General features: G+C 38.5%; 1 protein-coding gene across 1 annotated transcript; it reads left to right on the top strand.

Moving 5' to 3' along the window:
• Positions 1-856: 856 nt before the first annotated feature.
• LOC101737942 (proton-coupled amino acid transporter-like protein pathetic) lies at positions 857-15,565 on the top strand. Its single transcript, XM_004924852.5, has 9 exons — positions 857-985; positions 6,236-6,378; positions 9,042-9,186; positions 9,351-9,481; positions 9,623-9,858; positions 10,828-11,025; positions 12,375-12,480; positions 13,061-13,277; positions 15,304-15,565. The coding sequence occupies exons 1-9, from the start codon at positions 881-883 to the stop codon at positions 15,496-15,498; spliced, it is 1,476 nt and encodes a 491-aa protein (XP_004924909.2). The 5' UTR covers positions 857-880; the 3' UTR covers positions 15,499-15,565.
• The last annotated feature ends 104 nt before the right edge of the window (positions 15,566-15,669 follow it).

Here is a 15,669-nt window from a genome sequence, read left to right as displayed (position 1 = left end):
TAATCGAATAAGAAAGTTAAACATAAAAATACCGAAAAAAGTAGACGCGATAAGGCATATTGGGATATCGCGCGATGTGATACTTCTAGTTACGTGCCATCTAGTCGGTCCCCGGATGACCCGCCGATCGAGAGGACCAACGTGCTAGTCCAGGGGTTTATTTTTTATTTTATTTTATGGCTTAAATGGGTGGACGAGCTCACAGCCCAATTGGTTATTTGTAGCCCAATTGGTACTGGTGTCAATTGGTTACTGGAACCCATAGACATCTACAAGGTAAATGCCGCCACCCACATTGAGATATAAGTTCTAAAGTCTCAGTATAGTTACAACGGCTGACCCACCCTTCAAAGCCAAACGCATTACTGCTTCACGGCAGAAATAGGCGGGGTGGTGGTACCCACCCGTGCGGACTCACAAGAGGTCCTACCACCAGTAAGAGGTGACAGTATTAATCAGCGCTGTAGCAAAAATCATAACAACACGTCTCAAGACATTCCAATTACTAAACACCTTTTTTAATACATCATCAATTACGAAAAAAAAATTACTAAAATTACTTTTTACTGGTGGTAGGACCTCTTGTGAGTCCGCGCGGGTAGGTACCACCACCCTGCCTATTTCTGCCGTGAAGCAGTAATGTGTTTCGGTTTGAAGGGCGGGGCAGCCGTTGTAACTATACTGAGATCTTAGAACTTATATCTCAAGGTGGGTGGCGCATTTACGTTGTAGATGTCCATGGGCTCCAGTAACCACTTAACACCAGGTGGGCTGTGAGCTCGTCCACCCATCTTAAGCAATAAAAAATATATATATATATATTATCGAAAACCTTGTACCCGGTTTTTCTGTTCGCGAGTGTACACGGAGAGGCTGCTGAATGTCGTACGTACCTATTCGGTGTCTTCAGTTCATTGATGTTACGTTTGATAATAAGTCGTATTCTGTGTTCGTTATTATTAAAATGGAATTGAGCAGTAATGTTGTAAGTAAAAATAATATTAAATGTGCATTTTCTCACCACAATACTTCCGTAGTGCTTGCAAATTACAAAACTTCCTATACCTTAGATCCTAACGTTATAAATTTGATAATAGATATCATTATAATACTCGTACTCAGACGTATCTATAATGAACAGGTATCAACAGGTAACAATACTCTCAGACATTGCTATAGTTCTAAAAGCTGTCATAATTGATAATGTCAAAGCGAGTCACAAAAATCGCCTTATTTATCGAGTGGAAAAAAAATTGCCGATATATATTTTTATTATGTGCATCTAATGTTTGGATATGGTATTTCTATGTATATATATATTTTTAAGTGCTAATAAAATTCTAAAAGACATTCTTAATGGTATAAGTTTAGGACAGTTTTGTTTACATATGTGTTTTTTTCTTTTACGTCGGATATAGACTGTTAAAAACTGGTTCTTCCTATTCGCCCTTGGCTTAAAATGCATGCCAATAATATAATCTTAAAAAGGCATGTATTTATACCTAAACTAATGTACCCGAAGTAGCCGAAATTCGACTATAATAATTAATTTAAATTATAAATTAGTACATCATTATGGTTCTATTGTCAACGACTAATATACTTCTATAATCACAGATTTCGCCAAGACTACACTTTAGACAAATATTAACAAAGACAAACAATATTTAATCTATTCTCAATTTGACCATAGATTTTATTCAATAAGAAAAGTTTGACAATAAACAAATAGTATGCATGCGTGTGTGTCTCAAATGCATGGTAGTGTGTGTAATGCTTTCTTTATTGATTTAATGTACCTTTTATGAATTATTTAAAAAAAAAATTGCATTGTGCACTCCTTCTCTATATTCTCTATAAGTGTGGGAAATTTCATACTCCTCCGTCCGCGCAATTTTCGTAAAAAGGGATACAAAGTTTTTGCTTCACGTATTAATATATAGATTTTAATGAACTTTTATTTTTATTTAAATAATATTTATTTTTATCTATTTTTTAATCACTTTTATGTTATAATTTTTCTAATTTTCGTAACATTATTGGAGTTTTAGTAACGATCCATAGTTAAAAAAAAATTATTATAGCCTATGTCACTCGGGAATAGTGTGGCTTCCAAACACTGAAAGAATTTTTCAAATCGGTTCAGTAGTTTCGGAGCCTATTCAATACAAACAAACAAACAAATCTTTTTTTTTTATTGCCCTTGTAGGCAGACGAGCGTACGGTCCACCTGATGGTGATTGGTTACCGTCGCCCATGGACTTCAGCAATGCCAGGGGCAGAGCCAAGCCGCTGCCTACCGCTTATCTTTCTTTCCTCTTTATAATATTAGTATTATTTAGATAGTATTAGATAGATTAGATAGTATAGATTAGACCAATTATTACTCTTATTTTTTCGTTATTTTTTTAACATTAACCGCTAATTGACTAATCGATTTTGGTGGTAGGACATCTTGTGAGTCCGCTCGGGTAGGTACCACTCTATCCTTTTTCTCTACCTAATCGTTGGTACGGTATCTAAGGGGCTATTCCAACTTCGCATGGTGAGCTCACGGGCTCAAGCTGAGATACTTGCTAACACTGCCCTTAGCAAGAGCAGTGCTTCTCTGAATCTACTACCGGATCGGAATCGCGTTCCACTGTGAAGATCCGTCGAGAAACTCAGTGGGTTTTACTGCTTATATTTTAAATCTAAAGTATGTGAGTACGAGTCGATGTATGTTAATCTTTCACGGTAAAACCACTGGATATTATTTGGATAAAACTTCCTTATCCTTTATTTATACATAGGATTATTTTATCAAGGTAAATAAAATAAACAGTATAAGATCGGGCCGGATATTTTTACGCGATGATAAACAACGACATTGCCTTTTATTGTGGTGCAGTAATTAACGGCTCTAACTCTTGCGCCGAGGGCTGTAGAAGTATGTACATATGTCACAGACAGAGTATCCTAAATTGGGCCCAGATGACCGTGCGTGGTTTTTTCCCAGTAATCATTAGTTATTTGATGTTCCCACCGAGACAAATCGAACGGTAGCTTACAAATCAGAGATTGCACAAACAACTCACGATGCCGGAAAAATGTAACTTCTTTCCTTCCTGTTAATGACAAATATTAGCGCGGGGCGCGCAAAACCACAGGGAATTTCTATTACGAAATATAAACATTGATAGCTACAAATTTCTTACATCATCAATGACAAGTTATGTTTGAAGCAGTATTTCAAATTTGATTTATTACGATTTAAAATATCGCTCTTGTACGACTTTTTTTTTCCTACCTAAGCTGGTTTCCAGCGGAACCTTAACTAGTAGGTGAGATCACGGGGCTCAAACCTGACGACGATGCTAAAACGAACCCTAGCAAGAGTCGTGCTTCGCAGAATCTACCACCGGATCGGAAACGCGACCCACTGAGAAGATCCGGCGAGAAACTCAGTGGGCTGTGTCTGAGAGTTAATTTACTCGTCGAGCCCTTCGTCGCAAGCGACGGGTTCGACGAGAACGGTGACCGGTGCTTGAAGTACCTAGAAGCACCGTCAGTGGATCGGGAGGATCCGAGATGACGTGTTGTACGACGCTAATACAATTGGTCTAGCGAAACTCACCACCGTGGTTCACAGGTTTTATTTATTGCTTAAATGAGAGAATGAACTCATTACACACACGGTGTTAAGTTGCTCCGGTAACTTGCCATCCTGAGACATGAGGTCTGGTCTCATTAGTAAAGTACAAAGGCTGCCCAGTGGTTCTTTAAGAAATACATTGCTGCTTCGCGACAGAAATACAACAGTTTTCAACGCCTTCTTCGTGGCCTTAAAGGATGAGACGTCCGGTGCATTCGTGTTGAGCGATGCACCGGTGTTCGAATCCCAGGCGGGTACCAATTTTTCTAATGAAAACGTACTCAATAAATTTTCACCGTATATATATTTGTATAATGTATTATAATATAAAGTAAGTATATGTATGTGTATATGTATGTATATATATTGTTTTGTATCTTGTAATATCATGTATATGTTATTATATGTAATGTTTACTGTATGCACTAGGTTTGTGTTCCTAATTCTTCTTTCCTTCTGCGGGCCTACTGGAAGAGATTTCAACATGTGAGAAGTGCCCTTGTACTCTGCATCCTTATTGAAGTGTTTATTCTAACAGCTGTGTGTACAAAATATATTTAATAAATAATTTATTATGTCTAAAATTTTTATTTAGCTCTTCGTTCTATAGTTATATGGATACGAGTAAATTCAACGCGCAGATATCTTCGCGAAATAGGAGGAAAATAAAAAACTAAACCGGTCTGATGAGGAAGATTCGCGCATTCCTCCAGCGATTTTCGATGAGATCTTAATACAATACAATATTGATGACGTCAGAGAATTTATATTAAAATAATTTGTGTACTGAGCATAAACAAAATTTCGGTACCACGTCTCAAGATGGGCTGGATCTGGGTGACAGCGTCAAGCAACATTAATAAAGGAGCAGCTTGGCTATGCTCCTGGTATTGTTGACCTCCACGGGCAAGGTTAAAAAAAGAATGATTATAAAAATTATGATAGTTGATTTTCTCAGTTTAAAAAAAATATATATTGCTCAGGTGGGTCGTTGAGCTCACAGCCCACCTGATGTTAAGTGGTCACTGGAGCCCATAGACATCTACAACGTAAATGCGCCACCCACTTTGAGATATAAGTTTTAAGATCTCAGTATAGTTACAACGGCTGCCCTATCCTTCAAACCGAAACGCATTACTGCTTCACGACAGAATTACATTTATCTTTATTTTGAATAGATCTCTTCTAGGTTCTAAGGTCTTAATATAGTTATAACGACTGCCCCACCGTTCAAACCGAAACGCATTGCTGCTTCACGGCATAAATAGGCAGGGTGGTGGTACCTACCCATGCGGACTCACAAGATGTCCTACCACTAGTAATATATATATTAAATAAATACCTATACTTTGTCATTTTTTTGACTAGATAATGCTTTAGCATCACGCGAGCCTTGAGCTCGTTAAGCTAATTCAAATATATATTACATACCTAAATAACTAACTCCCACACAAATTTTATTTAGAAATTTTAATTCTGCCAACAGCCTTGTTAGTTACTTTCAAACAAACATTTAGATAATTCTATAGTATTCTAAAAAACGACTAATTATTTGGGTTGTGAAGTTCAAGTAATAATAGAAATAGAATTTAGGTTAGCGTGGTATGGACATGTGATGCGTAGAGAGAAGATGCATGTGACTAGGAGATGTATGGAAATGGTAATGCAAGGTAGAGGGGGAAGAGGTCGATCGAAGAAGACATGGATGGAGTGTGTGATTGACGATATGAGAAAGAGAGAGGAGTGAGTGTTGAGATGACGGCTGATAGAAGAGAATGGAATAGAAAAATTCGCTGTACCGATCCCACCTAATGGGATAAGGTGGAGAAAAAGATGAAGAGTAATAATAGAATAAATGGAATAAATTTCCAATCCTGCCAATAGCCTAGTTACTCTCAAACAGAAATTTAGATAATTCTATAGTGTTCTGAAAACGACTAATTATTTGGATTTTGTAGTTCCAATAACTATTTAATTTAAAATAAGAAGATTAAAATTTAATTAACACTTATTTGGCTTACAAGTAGTAGTAGTAGTAGGAAGTTTACAAGTAACTGATGAATACAATTTTTAATTGATCCCATTTATAACTTTCTAATACAACGTAGAATATACAAGCTTCAACAAATAACATCTTAAAACTCACTAAACATGAAAATTGTATTCGATGCATCGGAAATTGTAAAAAGCAAAATTAAGCCGTAAATTATAGATTCAATCGCGTTTTGGTCGTGGCCTTAAAGATAAGGTGCCTGGTGCATTCGTATCGAGCGATGCGATCGTGCCGGTGTTCTAATCCCGCATGCAACTATCAATTTCCAGAGATCTTTTTTGCTTCGTTCAGTGTTTCCTGAGCGCTATAAAATGTATTTCTTCAAAGGAGCCTTGAAAAGAGCTCGCAGCAATAGACAGCAACTTGGCTGTGCACCTAACATTGCTAATGCCCATCTGCGGTGACTTATCATCACTTTGGACCGTAAGCTGGTCTGCATGCAGCTAGAATCAATAATAAAAATACACCTTGCCTTTGTATATCTCTTTAGGCAAAACATCACTTTGAAATCCACTGTTATTAAATAATTAATTCTAATCGTTTTCCAGAACCACTGCTATACAAACACAGAAGTTGAACCTTCGAGCAAGCCGCCTCCACACCCACCACCGGACAAGAAGAAATACACTCTCCACGCAGACAAGGACAGTTATGATTTTGTCGCTCACAGGTCTACCAGAAAGCCAACTAAGTAAGTGGTCAATAGGTATTAAGTATGTTTGAAGGATATATTTAGCAGATCTAAAATAGTACCACCTCCGATTTTTCTTTGGATGTCATGAAAGACAATAAAGATTCATCAGAAACTCGGTAGCAGCGTTTGCTAAGCATGCCGCGATCCAGCCCATATTTTCATATGCTCTGGTTGCAATAGGATATATTCCGAGCGAGCACACATAATGCAATTATGCACTCCGGTATGAAGAATTGGACAGCAATTCTTAAAGGTCTAAGAGGTTTTATTTTGATTTAAAGAAAAAAAAAATTATATTTTTGTACGTTATTACAAAGTTTGGCCGTACACTGTGTGCATTACTAATAAAAATCTTACGTTACGGACGTTTTTTCCCAGTTAGGGTGCCCCTCCGCATCGTCTCATAAGGAACTATGTTCCAAAAACAGTATATTTTCAAAAATTATTTCAAGAAATTAGAAACTATCGGGTGCTTGCTTTATTTAAATAAACAAGAGGGTGTTCCATTAAAAACGTAAAACAAAATTAATCAAATGGTTACCATGACTTCGCTAGTAGCAATTTTTTTTTTTTAATAATATTTGCTATCACTAATTCGCACATTTGCGGCTGTATGTCCTCAATAATTTTACGAATTCCATCTTTAATCAATTGTTAACTTTTGTCATAGATATACATTTCACATAGATCCATAGCTGTTTGGCTCATATTCATTTCCATTGTTAATGAATTATATGCTTCCATAAAACTAAATGAACAGCCGATCTTGACATTTAAAAACCTCGTTTTAAAAAAATCGAAGTATAACCTCTAAGCCCTTCAGTGTAAAATTGAAGCTTCAAGCTTGTGTCTTGTGCAGATCGATGTCTATGAGCTACAAACCAGATTAATAAGAAATTAAGCAGATAAAATTCAGTATACAAATGCTCACTGTTATTCCTTACCCATGTATCTGATCATTAGTAGCCGGAATGTCAATACATTCCAATTATCAACGTAATGCAAGGTCGAATTCGTTATGGACCGAAATCGACCGTCGATCATCAAATTGTAACGCTTGAAATGAGACCTACATTTATCTGAATAATTGTTTTATTGACAATGACAAAGTGGTACTAATAGAATATATTATATATTTTAAAGAACGAATTTAAATGAACCAATGCATTATCTAATCGAAATCTATGAAACCAGTATTCTCGCCTCGAAAGACCAAATGATATGGTACATCTTGACATACGATGTCCAAAAAATATATTAGATTGACATAGTGACAAGCACGACAATCGATTTGAAAAGCTTGATTGCTTTGCCACAGAATTGTCTGGCTTCATCAAAATCAAGCAACACTGAGCTTAGAACCTAGAATAGATCTATTCAAAATAAAGATAAATGTAATCCATTTCTGTCGTGAAGCAGTAATGCGTTTCGGTTTGAAGGATGGGGCAGCCGTTGTAACTATACTGAGATCTTAAAACTTATATCTCAAGGTGGGTAGCGCATTTACGTCGTAGATGGCTATGGGCTCCAGTAACCACTTAACACCCCAGGTAGGCCTTGAGCACGTCCTCCCATAGAAGCAATAAAAAAAATAAAAAATGGGGTGTGGCTGTGTTATGGACACGGCCGTTTGTTGTACGTGAATACGTCTCGTAACGGGTAATAGTTTCTATATAAAATATTATTATTTATGTATGTCATAGTCATAAGAAGTCCTCCGGGTATACATGTTTTGTTTATGATGGCAACTTTTTCATTTAATGAGTTCAGGAAATAAATCAACTAAACATATAATTACTGTATTATAACTTTATTTATTATAGGTCTTTGTCATAAGCCCGATGTCGATACAGAAGCGATTTCATCATCCATCTGCGTAATTTCAACCGTCCCAGCTGCAGATGTACTGGCACCGTCGTTGATCCGCTCGGCCGCACTCATTACTTTACGTTGCCGGCACTGCTTGACTCGATCATATGGTGTTTTATTGGTACCATTCGATTGCTGTTGAGATTCCCTTTCCAACCGTATACGATCTCTGTATTTCGATTTGGCTTTTCGACGCGTATAGGCCGACATTATATATTTTTTGATATTATTTTTTCATTTTAACACCTTATTATATTCACAGTTACAATTTTACACTAATGTTATATATATGTAATCGATAGATTTTGACGAGAGCTAACGATTGAAATCTGAATGAACGTCGTAGCTTCACCGAGTCGAAAGTTATACTAAATGGAAATCTCGGTATGCAGCAAAATTACCTTCAAAATGGCGGGGCTGCCCCCTTTCCCGCGCGCGATGTGTTACAGTCCTTACTTAGCGTAATAAATTCTTTGGTTCTTTAGCTATCCAGTGGTGTAACTGAAATTTGGATGGAGATGATAGATATGTAGCTGCAACACTAAACTGTATCCCCCGATTTTGTTATCATTCGTTTTTTTGGATTGCCTCCCTATAGAAGTAATTTTAAAGACGTATTCACGTCAAAATCCAAAGATTTTGTGATACCCTTGTGCGTGATACTCTTTCAAAAAATGTCGTCTTTTGTATACTAAGGACAGTGATAATACAGATGAAGAAGGTCAGAAATAGTAACTACATTTGCTGATTAAACTATTATAAGAACGTTGTCCTCTCTGTTCTTGTTTCAGTACCCTAGAATCAATAGGGCATCTTGTAAAAGGTTGTTTGGGTGGTGGGATTTTGGGTATACACGAGGCTTACATGAAATGTGGATTGTGGAGTTCTCTCGTTATTACAATCGTCTTTGGATTTTACATTACGTACTGCGTGCATGTAAGTTATTTTATGCATTTGTATATTTTTTTTGTCATTAATCTCACCAATCAAGTTGTCTATTCCCGATATCCTCTTAGCATCACATAAGTCCAAAGCATAACCATAGGTTCAACAACCGGTAAATTGGTAACCAGCTAATAGGTTACCTTATGTTCTTTCAGATTCTGGTGAAATCGGCACAAATATTGTACAAAAGGCTGCATGTACCAGAGATGTCATATCCTGATGTCGCTGAGGCGTCATTGGAGATAGGACCGTTCCCAAAACTAAGGAAGTACAGCAAATGGTTCAGGTAGATAGATTTTCATCAAATAAACAACATTATTTTAATTTTATCTAAATCTAAAATCGTTTCCTTCCAACCTTTGATTAAAAGTCTGTTAAAGAACGAATGCCAAATGAAATGTAAATAATAACTGATTTTCTATTTCAGATACGCAGTAGACTTGATTATCTGCATAGACCTGTTTGGGGCCTGCTGCGTCTACCAAATCATCATAGCGAAGACCATTAAACAGCTGATCGGGGGCAACGAAGGAATCGATTCAGAAAACCTGAACTACTTGAGGCTTTACATCTTAGCTCTATTAGTTCCAATACTTCTGTTATGCATGATCACAACACTGAAATACTTAGCGCCTTTCACTCTCCTCGCTGATGTGTTCATAGGTAATTTTGTAACTGGAATATAACTTGCTTTATGATAAATTCGAATATCGAAGGACTAAAAAAGATGGTACATGTCGCTAAGTTAACGCGATATGCTTTAAATAAATCAAGGGTGGAAAAGAGGATGGATTTCGTGGAAATAAAAATTGAAAAATGAGCAATAATATAATAATCTAATCAGTAACTGTTACATAAACAGGCTGTAGAATCGAATTATTTTTATTAGTTGAAAGACATATTGTGTACCTGTAAAGAAAGGTACGTCCATCGCCTATTACTGTCGTGGGGAATAAGTGCATTGTGTGCTTAAACATTGGTTAATACTCTGTACGAAAATTAAGACACGGACGCCATGCTTCAACAGGAGTGACACGTTGTGAAGTTTTTTCAAGCCAAGTTTACGGAGAGTGCTTATCGATAGGTAGCCGCTTGGCTCTGCTTCTAGCATTGCTGAAGTCCATGAGGGACGGTAACTACTCACCAATTCACAATCATGTGGGCTGGATGCTCGTCTGCCTACAAAAGCAATTAAAAATATGATTAGGCTAAGGTTCTTCAACTCAGCCAAAGATTGGTTATTTCAATAATGACTTTAGAACTTGTATAAGTTTGGGAAGCCCAGATTTTATCAATCACGTATCTATGACGACCTTAATTGGATGCTTTCATTTAAGCAATATCAATCTAGGAAACATTAGGTGATCTAGAGAAGGTAATCTAGAGAACACTGGTGGTGGAGCTTCTTGTGAGTCCGCACGGGTAGGTACCCTGCCTGTTTCTGCCGTGAAGCAGTAATGCGTTTCAGTTGAAGGGTGGGGCAGCCGTTGTAACTATACTGAGAACTTAGAACTTATATCTCAAGGTGGGTGGCGCATTTATGTTGTAGATGTCTATGGGCTCCAGTAACCACTTAACACCAGGCGGGCTGTGAGCTCGTCCACCCAACTAAGCAAAAATAAAACATTACAGTTGCGTGCGTGATAGCGACGGTGGTGTACAGTCTACGTTCAGCGCCGGATATCTCGACGGTTCCAGCTTGGAAAGATGTCATAGGGTTCTTTGAATTCTGCGGAATCGTCGTCTTCAGTATGGAGGGCATCGGTGTTTCGCTTCCAATTGAGAACAATATGAAAGAGCCAAAGAAGTTTCCAATAATCTTAAGTGCCGGTAAGTTTGTTTAACTGCTCGGCTAATTGGTACGTCAGGACCAGCGTACAATGCCAGGTTCTTGTACCTTCTAAACGGGAGTCAAGCAGACCATGCATTAATCACCTTGAAAACTCGACGTAGTGAAGAATAGTGAGCACATAGAGATGAAAGTCTGTTTTGAAACGTCCTTTGCCTAAAACTATGCCAAGGGCCAAAACTTGAAAGCAAGTTTTTTTGTGTTTTCACGAACTGTTCCCATCATGTGCGAATTATTATGCATAATAAAAGTCTAACCCTCAAATATTCTTCGCTTGAACCCTGTCCTTATCTCACTATGTGGGGTCGGAACAGAATTTCCTCTATTTCCATTTGGGCCTATTATAGGTCCTCTCTCCGCTCAGACCCTTCTCTCGCATATTCTCGTTCACAAAGTGCATCCAAGTAAATTTAGGACACCCCCTAGAAGTGTAGCCCTCAAATAAGTTTGCGTCAGTACAGGTGGTAGGTATCGTAAGCCATTAACTAACACTACTATTCCTAAGCTTATTTCGTAGCCTGTAGGAATATTTTGTAGGAAAAACAGAACGCATATCGCATAACTATCCATTCCTAGTTGTAGGCGACAGTCGCTGTGCAATGTAATTATTATAGACCAGAAGAACGACGATAAAAAACTTAATCTTGTCAGTCATATTTTCAATGTAATTTTGCCTATAAAAGGCTTCTGAATAACGTTCGAACCGTCTGTCTAATGTGCAATAACATCGGCTTTAGGACCTGTGGCAGTGTTAAAGCATTTTGCTAAGATTCAATTTCGTTTCATTGTCCCTTTAAGGCTGAGAATATTCATTTTTTGAATGCAGTTTGACGATTATCCCATTGCGTGGTTTTCAGCCACTTATCCGATTGGAAAGTCTGCGGAGAGCACATATTTTGTGAATTTACCTTCTTTTTTTTATTGCCCTTGTAGGCAGACGAGCATACCTGATGATGAGTGGTTACCGTCGCCCATGGACTTCAGCAACGCCAGAGGCAGAGCCAAACCGCTGCCTACCGCTAAATACACATTATACCTAATAAACATTATAGAGGGGTATTCCGTTTTTTAGACATTTTTGCAACTTTACAGGAGAGTCATTTAAAATTTAAAAATTTGACAAAATATCATACATACAAAAAACGTTCTTCGACTATTTCAATTCAGTAAGCTTAATTGAAGTTCAATTAAAAACATCGAACTGTTGATGCTAATGCCAAATAAAACGCACCTTTAATTACAAATATAAATCTCGCGTATTAAAAATATTATAATATAAAAAAATATAAAAAATATTATAAAACTATTCAAATCACTTTTTGAATTTCAGGTATGACCGTGGTGGTGTCGTTTTTGATAGTAGTTGGCTTTTTCGGATACTGGGGCTTCGGCGAAAGCTCCAGGTCGCCTGTAACTCTGAATTTTCCATCAGAAATGTAAGTATTGTTGCCTACATATAAAAATAAAGATAAAATGGCCAGTATTTTAAAACGGCGACTTCGTGTTATAATGGGATAAGTCTCCGAAACTCTGCGATGAATTAAATAGATATTTTTTTGCTTAGATGAGTGGACGAGCTCACAGCCCACCTGGTGTTAAGTAGTTGCTGGAGCCCATAGACATCTACAACGTAAATGCGCCACTCACCTTGAGATACAAGGTCTCAAGTATAGCTACAACGGCTGCCCTTCAAACCGAAACGCATTACTGCTTCACGGCAGAAGTAGGCTGGGTGGTGGTACCTACCCGCGCGGACTCACAGGAGGTCCTACCACCAGTAATTACGCAAATTATAATTTTGCGGGTTTGATTTTTATTACACGATGTTATTCCTTCACCGTGGAAGTCAATCGTGAGCATTTGTTGAGTACGTATTTCATTAGAAAAATTGGTACCCGCCTGGGGTTCGAACCACCGGTGCGTCGCTCAACACAAATGCACCGGACGTCTTATCCTTTAGGCCACGACGACGATAAGTCTGAAAGTATCTCAAAGTAATTCTCTTATTCTTTTCAGTTTCGCTACAATAATGAAGTGCCTAATGGCTGTCATGATCTTCGTGACCTTCGCCTTGAACTTCTGGGCTCCTTTCAATTTGGTGTGGCACTATGTGTCGAAGAAGCACGACCCTAAAAAACACTGGCTGTGGGAGAGACTATACCGAGGCTCATTCATTATTGTCATCACAGCCATTGCTATTGCCTTCCCCAATATTGGAAATTTGATGGGATTGGTAAGTTGATCAGATGCATGATAAATTCAAGGGCGATAGTATGCCAACTTAATAAAGCCCATTTACCGCAACGCTCATATATTTAACTGTATTTTTTTATTGCTTAGGTAGGTGGACGAGCTCACAGCCCACCTGGTGTTAAGTGGTACTGGGGCCGATAGACATCCACAACCTAAATGCACCACCCACCTAGATATAAGTTCTAAGATCTCAGTATAGTTACAACCGCTGCCCTGCCTTTCAAACCGAAACGCATTACTGCTTCACGGCAGAAATAGCCAGTGTGATGGTACCCACCCGCGCGGACTCACAAGATGTCCTACGACCAGTAATGTGATTTTATGAGTAGGGTAGAACGGATTGTTGATGAGACAATAATGGCTGAGAGGATTAACATATGGTAGATAGATACCATATTATTATTATATTTCGGTCAACTCTACCTGATGTCTATAGACGAAAACAAAGGTATTGATAAAACATTTAGTATTTGTCAAAAACCAAACATATCTTGGCTTACTTAGCTGACCGATCTTCTAATTTGACTTTGATCTCATCACTACCAAACTAGAAGATCCACTAGGGCAGTCTGAATCTCATTACAGCCGTTTCGGAGTATGTAGAGATTTAACGGCCGTCTGGTGTAGTGGTAAGTGACATGGTCACTACACAAGGGGGTCGCGGGTTCGAATCCCGCCAAGGGAAGATATTTGTATGATAAATATAAATGTCTTTTCCAGGGTTATGGATGTCTATTAAATATATGTATGTGTATAATAAAAATCTTACATTTATATCCGTTATCTGGTACCTGTAACACAAGTTCTTTACAAACTTACGACGGGACCAGTTAACGGGGCGTGATTGTTAAAAAAAATAAAAAAAAAGCGTTTACTCGTCGACTCAGAAGTCGTTGTGGCCTAAAGGATAAGGCGTCCGGTGCATTCGTGTTGAGCGATGCACCGATATTCGAATCCCAGGCGGGTACCAATTTTTCTAATGAAATACGTACTCAACAAATGTTCACGATTGACTGCCATCGTGTAATAAAAATCAAACCCGCAAAATTATAATTTGCGTAATTACTGGTGGTAGGACCTCTTAAGTCCGCGCAGGTAGGTACCACCGCCCTACCTATTTCTGCCGTGAAGCAGTAATGCGTTTCGGTTTGAAGGGTAGGGCAGCCGTTGTAACTATACTGAGGCCTTATATCTCCCCTCCAATCTTTACAATCCTGCTTTTGCAGGTTAGCCGTCGGAGCTCCGTGGTTCGTGAGGAACGTTGACCTACACGACGACCTGGACCTCGAATCTATCCAGAAATACATGAAGTCAGCGTCGGAACGGTACTTCGATAAGGCTATGCGTCATGATAATCGCCTTATCGTTGCCGGCGCTGACTACTCCCCGAATCCTGATCACGCAGGAGCCAGTCACCGTCGACGCCCTAGACACGTCCTTACGGATCCATCAGATCCAATAACCTTTGCATTAGACGCCTTCAGCTCTAACACTAGGAGCAGGCTTAGGGACCTCGGTAACCGTACTCGTCGAACTCGACAAAGAGTTCGCCGTGCAACCTAACCCATGAATGATCTTCTCAGCGGGTCGCGATTCCGATCCGGTAGTAGATTCATTCGCGAAGCAGCTACTCTGGAGTTGTTAGGTCTCCTTCGGAGGCGCTCGGGTAGCTGTTAGCAAATCCCACCCCTCCTGGCTGAGCCTTTGCTCGCCCACGTGTCCTGGTGAAACTGGAAAAGCCTCCGGGCCACCAGTAATCTTTCAATAATAAAAAAATAAAAAATAAAAAAACTTATATCTCAAGGTGGGTGGCGCATTTACGTTGTACATGTCTATGGGCTCCAGTAACCACTTAACACCAGGTGGGCTGTGAGCTCATCCGCCCATCTAAGCATTAAAAAAAATATATATATATTTTTGCCCTATGTGTTTTAGGAATATTTACCACAGAAGGAAACGTTGGCTTCGTTATTGCATGCAATTATATTCTGCTTCTCTTTTCACAGCTAGGAGCGTTCTGCCTATCTAACATGGGCTTTATATTCCCAGCAATCATAGAGCTGTTAGTTGTTTGGGAGGATCCGGGTCTCGGGAAATACCGATGGCGTTTATGGAAGAATGTATTGGTTTTGTTAGTAGGAATCCTCCTTTTCATAGCGGGTACTTATTCAAACGTAAAAGGTTTGATAGCTAACTTATAGCTCAAACGATGTACCATAATATATAAAGTTAAGTATTTAATTAAATTTATCATAGTTTTATGTGAAATTTGTTTCATTTTTGCAATTGCATTTTTTTTACTGTTTGGTTATTGAGAAACTATGGTTACTATGCCGAGGAATTCAGTATATTCCCGAAGCGAGTCAAAATCT

Source organism: Bombyx mori, chromosome 24 (genome assembly GCF_030269925.1).
Source record: "Bombyx mori chromosome 24, ASM3026992v2".
Taxonomy (NCBI): Eukaryota; Metazoa; Arthropoda; class Insecta; order Lepidoptera; family Bombycidae; genus Bombyx; species Bombyx mori.
This window is presented reverse-complemented; position numbering and strand designations above follow the sequence as displayed.

What these genes read in the sequence shown, in the direction of transcription:
- LOC101737942 (XM_004924852.5), top strand. Translation starts at nt 881, where the DNA reads ATGTCGTACGTACCTATTCGGTGTCTTCAGTTCATTGATGTTACGTTT. An exon ending in CCTCGCTGATGTGTTCATAG is followed by an intron (nt 9,859 to 10,827) that starts GTAATTTTGTAA and finishes AAAACATTACAG; the next exon opens with TTGCGTGCGTGATAGCGACG. An exon ending in CTGAATTTTCCATCAGAAAT is followed by an intron (nt 12,481 to 13,060) that starts GTAAGTATTGTT and finishes TATTCTTTTCAG; the next exon opens with TTTCGCTACAATAATGAAGT.